The sequence below is a fragment of the Oncorhynchus gorbuscha genome, unplaced genomic scaffold, assembly GCF_021184085.1.
Source record: "Oncorhynchus gorbuscha isolate QuinsamMale2020 ecotype Even-year unplaced genomic scaffold, OgorEven_v1.0 Un_scaffold_3719, whole genome shotgun sequence".
Lineage (NCBI taxonomy): Eukaryota > Metazoa > Chordata > Actinopteri > Salmoniformes > Salmonidae > Oncorhynchus > Oncorhynchus gorbuscha.
This window is the reverse complement of record NW_025745224.1, coordinates 33,353-44,098: the sequence shown is the minus strand read 5'-3', so window position 1 is coordinate 44,098 and position 10,746 is coordinate 33,353. Positions and strand designations below refer to the sequence as shown.

Below are 10,746 nucleotides of genomic sequence, written 5' to 3'. Positions count from 1 at the left end.
AAAAGGCTTTACAGCGAAAGCACATCATCAGCTTTGTCACAGAAAAACATACAGCCATTTTCCAACCAAAGAAAGGAGTCACAAAAAGCAGAAATAGAGATCAAATTAATCACTAACCTATGTTTTGTTCGATAAAGTTCATATTTATTTCCAAAAATCTCAGTTTACATTGGCGCGTTATGTTCAGTAATGTTGTGCCTCGAAAACATCCGGCGAATTTGCAGAGAGCCACATCAATTTACAGAAATACTCATCATAAACTTTGATAAAAGATACAAGTGTTATGCACAGAATGAAATATATACTTCCCCTTAACCTGTTAATCCTACCCCCTACTTTTTCGAACATTCTGTTAAAAATCGCGCAACATTTCAGCGCCCTGCTACTCATGCCAGGAATATAGTGTATGCATATGATTAGTATGTGTGGATAGAAAACACTCAGACGTTTCTAAAACTGGTTAAATCACGGCTGTGACTATAACAGAACGTGCGTTTCATCGAAAAGCGCAGAAAAATCTGATCACTGAAAACTGGAAAATATATCAATTGCGCCACTTGAATGTATTGTTGAATAGAAACCACATTACCTGGAGCCGAGGTTGCAATACCTACAGCTTCCACACGTTGTCAACAGTCTTGTCATTTGCCTAGGATTTGTTTCTTGGTCAAACGAACAAGAGACAGCCCATTTCTTCCGGTCTCCGACCGGATATTTTAGTTGAGATTTATCCGGACATTATTTCAAGACGTACAGCTATACATCGCCTCGTGATCAATTTGATTGATTATTAACATTTACTAATACCTAAAGTTGCATTACAAAAGTATTTCGAAGTGTTTTGTGAAAGTTTATTGTCGACTTTTTTAATTTAAAAAAATGACGTTGCGTTTTTAAAACACTGTTTTTTTCCTTGATCACACAGTCTTCATAGATCGATATCTAGGCTATATATGGACCGATTTAAATCGAAAAAAAAGACCCAATAGTGATGTTTATGGGACATCTAGGAGTGCCAACAAAGAAGATGGTGAAAGGTAATGAATGTTTTATATTTTATTTCTGCATTTTGTGTAGCGCCGACTATGCTAATTATTTTGTTTACGTCCCCTGCGGGTCTTTAGGGGTGTTGCATGCTATCAGATAATAGCTTCTCATGCTTTCGCCGAAAAGCATTTTTAAAATTTGACTTGTTGGCTGGATTCACAACGAGTGTAGCTTTAACTCAGTACCCTGCATGTGTGTTTTAATGAGTACTATTAGCATTTAGCGTAGCGCATTTGCATTTCCAGATGTCTAGATGGGACGCCTGCGTGTCGGGTCGACCTAAGAGGTTAATGCAACCGCTGAGTCAGATTTCGAAAAAGCTTTACGGAAAAAGCACACCATGCAATAATCTGAGTATAGCGCTCAGATGTTGTTGAGTTAGTAAAAGTCAGAAATAGCGTTATAAATATTCACTTACCTTTGATGATCTATCTATCTATCTACTACTACTACTGCATATATTAGCTTCTGGGCCTGAGTAGCAGGCAGTTTACTCTGGGCACGCTTTTCATCTGAACGTGAAAATACTGCCCCCTATCCCAAACAGGATAAACTGAACATGTGACTAACAGAAATGGAATGATGTGTCCCTGAACAAAAAGGGGGTTCAAAATCAAAAGTATTTGCCAGTTCTTGCTGTGAGATGTTACCCCACTCTTCCACAAAGGCACCTGCAAGTTCCCAGACATTTCTGGGAGGGGGAGTTTACCCAGTTTTCTCCCCAATTTCGTGGTATCCAATTGTTTAGTAGCTACTATCTTGTCTCATCGCTACAACTCCTGTATGGGCTCGGGAGAGACGAAGGTTGAAAGTCATGCGTCCTCCGATACACAACCCTACCAAGCCCCACTGCTTCTTAACACAGCGCGCACCCAACCCGGAAGCCAGCCGCACCAATGTGTCGGAGGAAACACTGTGCACCTGGCAACCTTGGTTAGTGCGCACTGTGCCCGACCCGCCACAGGAGTCGCTGGTGCGCTATGAGACAAGGATATCCCTACCGGCCAACCCCTCCCTACCCGGATGACGCTAGGCCAGTTGTGCGTCGCCACACGGACCTCCCGGTCGCGGCCGGTTACGACAGAGCCTGGGCGCTAACCCAGAGTCTCTGGTGGCAGAGCTGGCGCTGCAGTACAGGGCCCTTAACCACTGCGCCACCCGGGAAGCGCAGTGGACATTGCTTAGATGAAGATCAGATAACATTTTATGACCAATTTACGCAGAAGTCCAGGTAATTCCAAAGGGTTCACATACTTTTTCTTGCCACTGTACTTGGATATGGATTTCCCAGTAGATGGTAGACAGGGAAGCAGTAATATGCCTACAGCCCCCAAAGAGTGAAAGCTGGGAACATGTTCATGACCAAAATGACCTACCACTGACGGGCTAGCTGAATGTGGTGAGCAGGTCATCACAGAAGACAAGGTTCCAGAGTGATCAGAGTCACTGCTAGGTCTTTCAGTTGATGGTCTGGCAGTTTGTGGTCTGGCAATATGTGGTCTGGCAGTATGTAGCCTAGCAACCTCGAGGTTCTCAGTCGAGATCTGACTGGAAAGAGTGTCCATCGAGGAGGTGGAGTGTCTGAAGGGAGAGTCCTTTCCCAGAGGTGTGTGTGTCTCCATGCCCAGGGGTCTCCAATCTCCCATCTGGCTACCAGGCTAAGAGAGACGGGTGAGAAAGAGAGGCAAATGGATGAAGATACCAACAGAAACACTGAGGTCCTACTGCTGCTTAAGCAACTGTGAGTTGATATCAGCCCTAGGAGTGCCGCTGTTCCATCCTTACCTGTCCAATCACCGACCAGCGGTTTCGGCGCTCCAGGCGCAGCTCCCTGCACACTTCTCTTTCCAGCTCCTTAAGCCTGAGGCGTTGTTTCACATCCCAAGCCAGTTCGGCCAAGTGAAGGTTCTTCCCCTCTTCCATTTCACTCTGAAACCTTCACATACAAGGGAACATAATACATGATTTACCTTAATTTTTCTACAACTCAAACTGTCCACCATATCTATTTCTTAACTTATTGTTAGATAAGAGGTCAACGTGATTCCACACCTTAGCTTATGTTTTTTTTTAAAACAAATTTGAGTAAAAGATTCTAATAACACTCACGTGTTCTTGAAGTAGTTTCTACCCTTAGCAATGAGCCAATCTCTAATATCCGTCAGTGAGATGTGGGACGGAACCTCCCCTTGCTGCTGCAAGACTAGGAACTGCTTCAAAAGCATTTTCTGAGAGAGAGAGAGATTAATTTGCACCCTTGCCTTCCACAAGTTTTTCCTGGTCTTGTGACGTGATCAGAAAACCCTTTCCCGATCCATGAGCGACAGCAAGTTACATACACAGTTGGAATAAAAGGCATGGAAAGGTGTCTTACAATATAGCATTTGTGTTTTTATAATTATGCATCGAGAAAGCAGACCACCCTAACCTGCTCTGCACAGCACTGCTTCTCCCACAGCAACTGAACTGACTTGATGTAGCTACTGTAGCGATTGTACTCTTTACACGAACACAGCACCTGAAATGGAGGAGCCACAAAAGAGCCATTTTTAGAGGAAGTTCATGTGTACAAACACCCAATCCCAAATCTACCTATATCCGAAACCCCAATATTGATTGATTTTGCCTTTATTTAACCAGGTAAGACATTAAGAACACATTCTCTTTTACAACCTGCACTAACAATGACCATATGTAGATTTGGATTTGTGTAAACTAAACAAAATGGCAAACATTTCACCTAGCCATCATATTGCTTACACCTGTCCAATTTTCTCAGCTCCATATAAGTGTCACTTTTAGATTTTGGAAAGAAAAGGGAGGTCTGCCTTGCCTTCTCATTTGAGGTGATGAGGCCTTGCTTCACCAGCCGCTTCTTCCTTTCCGGATGGCGGAAAAAACTCTTCAGGTGTTTGTCGTGGAGACAGTTATAACTAACATCTATGACTCTCATGTTGGGGTCCAACAGGTCAAACCCTGGGGTCTCCTGATGGAGCTGTGGATTGTGTTTTAACAAACCTCAATGTCAGGGCAATGGATACTACAGTGGGAATGGTTTTGGAATTAGGACTGGAAATGGGAAGGAAGTAATTAAAAATATATAATTACGTAACATTTAATTTGAAAGAAATTGAGGAACTCAGATAATTTGGAATGTCATACTATCACACTAACCTTCTCCCCCAGTTTTCCTCTGAAGAATACAGGGAATGTCCTTTCTGGGACTTCCTGTAACCCCTACAAAGACAGAGACAATCATGACAAAACCTTATAGACGTGGGGTTTTGGTAATGGTTTTGATAGTAGACCCCATCCCTGTCACTTGGTTTGCAATAATTCTACCTTTTGCCAATTCACTTGCATGAAAAATGTTGAATCAAGCTTATCTCTAAAACACATTTGTTTGATCCATTTACATTGTTAAACTATCCTTAAAGTAGTCAACTAGCCGTAGGCCAACTGTCACGGTCTGACCATCGTTCGTATGTGTTTTCCTTGTTTTAGTGTTGGTCAGGACGTGAGCTGGGTGGGCATTCTATGTTGTGTGTCTGGTTTGTCTATTTCTATGTTTGGCCTGATATGGTTCTCAATCAGAGGCAGGTGTTAGTCATTGTCTCTGATTAGGAACCATATTTATGTAGCCTGTTTTGTGTTGGGTTTTGTGGGTGAATGTCCTTAGTGTGTCCTTGTTCTGTGTGTATGTGCACCAGTGTTAGGCTGTTTTGGTTTTCGTTAAGTTTATTGTTTTGTAGTGTTGGTATTGATTCGTGTTTACGTTTGTTCATTAAACATGGATCGCAATCTACACGCTGCATTTTGGTCCGACTGTCCTTCACCTAAAGAGAACCGTTACACCAACATGACTGATTCTGTAGGCTATATATTCATCTCATAGACTTTCATCGTCCATCTTTAGAATTATACAAATGTGAAGCGACATTAATATGAAGGACGAACAAAACATTATCCTAGGCCTACTCACATTTTCTTCTTCTTTGCCCTTACCTTTTGACATAGTAGGTATATGGACTAATATTGTAAACAAGTGATGTCATAACTTAAACTTGATTATCCTGTGTCTCCAGAAAAGGTATGCCCGATGCCCTCAAGTAAACGTCCGCTATCTGATAGACCTATATTGTTGTACTGATATAAACACTATGAAAGGATATTGTAGCCTTAACCTATTGCTATAGTCTACAGGCTTATTTATGGTGTGCCCGCTCCATAAAGCAGACCTCCAGTTGTGCCTGAGCTTGCTGCAACACGTGCACTCTGTTGCCAAGCCTTCCACAGAATCATATCTCAACCCTAACATGTGATCCACATGTATTCGATGTCGAAATTGTCAGTCATTTGCAGTGATGGATTTAAAGCATTACCACGACTAACAGGCTGACTACATCTATATTATTCAATTATTGCACCCACACTACATGGGCGCACCAACAAGCGTCTGCATAGCAAAGGGCTCAAATAGAAGACAGTTCTATTTCTGATGCAGATCCCACTGCAAGTCCTGCCTCTCCCATCTCCTCATTGGTTTATAGAAGCAGGTCCCAACGTGCCATCTCCTCATTGGTTATACCCATGTGGGTGACTGAAAAACGAAAGAGGTCAGTGGCGGTAAGGCACCTAATTTATGAAAATTGCCAATCGCAATATAGAATCATGAGAAGAAGCCTGGAAGGAGGAGAGATGACTAGAAACGATTCGGTTGACCGTTTTGTGTGGATTAATTTGTGGTGTAAAGGACCTTGGTTCACACAGGGTCATGTCTGGCGAGTCAGTGGACAAGTATCCTGCCTCTAATGTATTGAGTTTTGGAGAAAATGGGGGACGTATTAGCAGTAACTGCAAAAAGGTACTGTGAAACCAAGGTAAATGGCAGTAACTGAACTTACTGCCTTTTAGCTTGGTTTCAACCTGCCCTTGGCTGCAGTTACTGCGTTTTACCTTTGTATCATATCATTCTATTCTGATAGTGATGCAATCGAACCTGTATGACACTGACTGACAGCTACACACACATACATTGCTAATCTAGGGATACAACACCATGGCACAGCATTCCCGGGGGAAATGATGGTTGAACTTGCTGTGAAACGCCGACATCCAGACACTGGTAAGAACTAGCAAGCTAAGTACATCTGACATCAAAATAAATTAGCTCGCTAGCATAGACTAACAATGCTACCTGCTCTCATAAGAGATCTGCAATTGGTAATAACGTCAATCTATTAGTCATATAATCAATTATATTCTGAAATTTAATCTAATGGTTTCTTTGAATCAGTACACCACACACACAATTTCTAGCCAGTGACAGCCACTTCGCTAAAAATGACACGCACCTACCAAAACTTCAAAACCTACCTAGCTAGCATTAGCATGAAGCAATATATTTGTGATACATATTCCCATAAGAGACTAGCTTCAATCTGTTATAACTGGATTTAATATAATCCTTTTAGTTGTATTCTGACATTCAATGGGTTATTTGAATCCGTAACGTTACACCACACACACGATCTTTAGCCAGCTGACGGTCAGTTGGACGTGCACCCCATACTGAATTGTCAAAAGCCACGCACAGCATTGCTAGCTCATTAATAATATAACCACTCACATGTTCAGGGTTTCTGGTTTTCTTTTATATTCCAGTATTGCGTGACTGTCCTGGTCAGGAAAGTTAAAATCCCAAATTGTATCCATCACCTTTGTTGGTGGCATATGTAATTAGTACAACAAGCTTTGACATGCCAAACGTGTGCTCAATGTGTCTGCTTCAGTGCCATTTTTACATGAATGCGGAAAAAACTGTTTTGCTTGACTTCCACCAATCCCTGTGGCCTAGATGATTAGTATCTATGCGGATCAAAGTTGCCATGTGAGGGTGAATTAGGGCAGTACAACCACGTCAATACTAGGTTTTATTCCTGTCAATGTCCATCCATGCAATATTTTTGTATTTGTAAATAAATATGACAATGTAAGAGCCTTTTTGGGAGCAGGTATGAAATTAATAGATGAACTGAATTTTGACAGTGAAAATTATTAAGATAATGTTTGCACAAGATAAAATCAACATTGATTATATCCTATATTATAGAATAACTGAAAAGGATTATGATCATATGTTTGCACACCAGAAAATTTCACTATTAATTATTATCATCCATGACAGATTAGAGTCATTAGGATGCATGTAATCCAGGTCATCTACAAGTCTATGCTAGGTAAAGGTCTGCCTTATCTCAGTTCACTGGTCACGATGACAACACCCACCCGTAGCACGCGCTCCAGCAGGTTTCACTGACCATCCCTAAAGCCAAAACCTCATTTGGCTGCCTTTCCTTTCCAGTTCTCTGCAGCCTGCGACTGGAACGAATTGCAAAAATCTCTGAAGTTGGAGACTTTTATCTCCCTCACCAACTTTAAACATCTGCTATCTGAGCAGCTAACCGATCGCTGCAGCTGTACATAGTCCATCGGTATATAGCCCACCCAATTTACCTACCTCATCCCCATACTGTTTTTACTTTATTTACTTTTCTGCTCTTTTGCACACCAGTATCTCTACCTGCACATGTTCATCTGATCATTTATCACTCCAGTGTTAATCTACTAAATTGTAATTATTCACTCCTATGGCCTATTTATTGCCTACCTCCTCATGCCTTTTGCACGCAATGTATATAGATAATTTTTTTTCTACTATGTTATTGACTTGTTTATTGTTTATTGTTTACTCCATGTGTAACTCTGTGGTGTTGTCTGTTCACACTGCTATGCTTTATCTTGGCCAGGTCGCAGTTGCAAATGAGAACTTGTTCTCAACCTGCCTACCTGGTTAAATAAAGGATTAATAAAATAAAAATGAATAAATAAAAATTAATGTCACCGATTATTTGCTCTATTTATTTCAGTTGATTTTGAGGGCCACATTTCAACAAAGATTCCTGATCTACCCCCTTTAACTGAAGTCACAGTGTCAACACTATTTGAAGAAATAGAGAACCAGTGGGTGGTCTCTGACTCCTTAGACATCAGACTATCAGAAGAGAAATCAATTGTCAATGATGATGATGAAGATTATCATCCACCTTCAGAGTTGGATGTTCCAGCACAAGTGGCAGCTGAGCCCGTGGACACAACTCCAGAACACCTATCAAACAACAAATCCAAGATTCCACCAATGGGTAAGCCATGTGGTCCCAAATGCAAGAGGCAATGTACTCAGAATATTTCAGAGGTTAGGCGAAAGGAACTATGGGAAAATAATGGGAGATTAATTATAAGGAGAAGAGGACATGGATCTTCCACATGGTGGCACAGTAATCTAAGAACATTTTTACAGTTGGTGCTTACAGTCGACGCAGCAGGTCGTTTCTGTACCATCTTCTAAACCAGAGCAGTTCTGCACAACATGTGTGCAAAGTGTTTTTTTTTCTGACAACATTGAGCTACCACCCCAAAAATGACAGTTTGATTGTCACAAAGATGGGCAAGTCAATCACCACCAAACTGATTCCACCAAAGGATCAGAGGGGAAAGAAAGCTTCAGCGAGCAAATTGAACATGAATCCAATCCTGTAACACATTGAGTCCTTCCATCCCCAAATCAGCCACTACAGACAAGAGCATGCCCCACATCGCCTCTACCTCCCTAGTGACGTCAATATTCAGTTCATGCATAATGACTACGAGGAGAAGAACAAAGATGCCAGCTGCGGTTATGAAACATATCGCAAGGCGGTAAAGGGAAGGAACATCAGCTTTGTGAAGCTTGGAGAGGAGGAGTGCGAGCTCTGTTTGGTGCAGGGTCATCATCTTAAGATGGAGCACAGGGAGAATGAGGCCATGGAAACCCAAGCCTGCCAAGACAACAGCCATGCAGCACCTGAATTCACCATCACCAACCCCGACTGGATTCAATGTAGAAAATATGAGGAACTTAAGAAGTCTGCTGGGCAGAGCAGAAGCCATAACCAGGCTGATGCACAGAAAGATTGGCCTGAGGACTGGTCTGTGAAGAGCGTTGATATGCAAAAAGTCATCATGCTCCCTCGCATGCCAGGTGTGAAAACAGCATTGTTCACAAGACAAATCGTTGCCTATCACGAGACATTCGCCACCATTGGAAAGAAGTCTCAAAAGAAGAAGTAAACAATCTCAGTGGTATGGCATGAAGGAACAGCTGTTCGTAAGGCAGAGGAGATTACTTCATCTTACCTAACAGCACTGGAGAGTGAGAGAGATGTCAAGCATGCAGTGTATTAGGTGGATAACTGCACTTCTCCTAACATCACTGGTGAGTGTTGTCAATGCTGACTTAACTTTGATGGAGGACATCACCCTCAAGTTCTTGGAGCAAGGACACACCTTCATGAGTGCAGACAGTTTCCACCATGGCGTGGAACAGGAAATGAAAGCTCGACCTGGAGGTGTGGTGTACGACTTCGGGGACCTCCTCCATGTGGTCGCTACTTCCAATGCAGGCAAGGTGGAGGTGGTCGAAATGAAAAAGGAAATCATCCTGGCATGGAAAGCTGGCCATTCCATCGTCAAGCTGAAGAAGGCAGCAGCACCAAAGCTGGCAGAGATGGCTGAGATCCAATTGAGGCGTGGATCCAGGAGCCTCTTCTACAAAGTCTCCCATGAAGAAAAGGACTTCACAGAGCTTGACTTCATCATGAAGAAAGTCACTCTAGAGACACCCTCGACACTACGTACACAGGATAGAGGGATAGAAGAGTCCAAGAAGATGGAGCAAATCACCAAGATGTGTCCTCAAATGCCTGCAAATCGAAGGCAGTTCTGGAATGACTTGGCTGTGAACAGCATTACTGAGGATGAGGAGTGATATGGAAGAGCACTGAAGAAATTTTACTTAAAAATGAAATGTTACTTAATAATGAAATGTAACTATTCAGCGTTTTATCAATTGTAGCTAAATGTCATTTGGGTCCTCTTGTGAATATGAACATATAAATATGTTTAAAATGTATTCTTAAAGCTGTTATTTATTCATTCAAAAGTGTATTTAAAAAAAAAAAATATTAGCAAACTCATGGTCATTTTCTATCATTTGTATAACCCTACATCATATGATTAACACACGGGACGAGACCCGTAATCATCTGCGCAATCCACAAGGACACGAAAGCCCAAAACACACAGCACAGGTACTCACGCGCACCAACGGACATTGTAATAATAATCAAAAGTCCAATGTAAATTAAAGGGCACACTAAAACAATTCCTAATCAGTGGGAATAGGGGACAGGTGTGCGTAATGAAAGTTCCTGGCGCGATCCCTGACATCCGCGAAGCGCAAGAGCATGAATGCTCTGACTTCTGCGGCCAATGCAGAATTCGGATTGACCATGCAGAGTCCTTAATAGTAATAATAATAATAATAGTTTAATAATAGGAATAATAGTAGGAATAATAACAATAGTAATAACAGCAATACTCATAATAGTAGTAATAATAATCATACAAATAGTAATAATAACAACAGTAATAATTATAGTAATAATAGTTGTAATAGTATTAATAATAATAATAATAGTAGTAATAATAATAATAATGCATGGCATTTCTGTAGCGCTTTTCATAGATTCTCAAAGTGCTTTAACAGCAAAAAACAAACAAGTAATATATCAGGACAAGTCAACCAATAGAGGCCAAGTC

General features: G+C 41.6%; 2 protein-coding genes across 3 annotated transcripts; one reads left to right on the top strand and one right to left on the bottom strand.

The window, feature by feature from the left end:
• Nucleotides 1-2,228: 2,228 nt before the first annotated feature.
• Nucleotides 2,229-6,830, bottom strand: LOC124018023. The gene is made up of 7 exons (XM_046333273.1): nucleotides 6,677-6,830; nucleotides 4,222-4,284; nucleotides 3,881-4,042; nucleotides 3,476-3,565; nucleotides 3,157-3,275; nucleotides 2,833-2,983; nucleotides 2,229-2,705 (listed from the first exon to the last, which is right to left on the bottom strand). Exons 3-7 carry the CDS (start codon nucleotides 3,998-4,000, stop codon nucleotides 2,229-2,231), a joined length of 957 nt encoding a protein of 318 aa, XP_046189229.1. The 5' UTR covers nucleotides 4,001-4,042; nucleotides 4,222-4,284; nucleotides 6,677-6,830.
• On the top strand, nucleotides 5,752-10,092 carry LOC124018024. 2 transcript variants are annotated; one of them, XM_046333275.1, is made up of 3 exons: nucleotides 5,752-5,911; nucleotides 6,095-6,172; nucleotides 7,977-10,092. In XM_046333275.1, exon 3 carries the CDS (start codon nucleotides 9,308-9,310, stop codon nucleotides 9,911-9,913), a length of 606 nt encoding a protein of 201 aa, XP_046189231.1. In that variant the 5' UTR covers nucleotides 5,752-5,911; nucleotides 6,095-6,172; nucleotides 7,977-9,307; the 3' UTR covers nucleotides 9,914-10,092. The 2 variants fall into 2 exon arrangements, with proteins under 2 accessions (XP_046189231.1, XP_046189230.1); XM_046333274.1 differs by having other exon boundaries at nucleotides 5,752-6,172.
• Nucleotides 10,093-10,746: the final 654 nt, after the last annotated feature.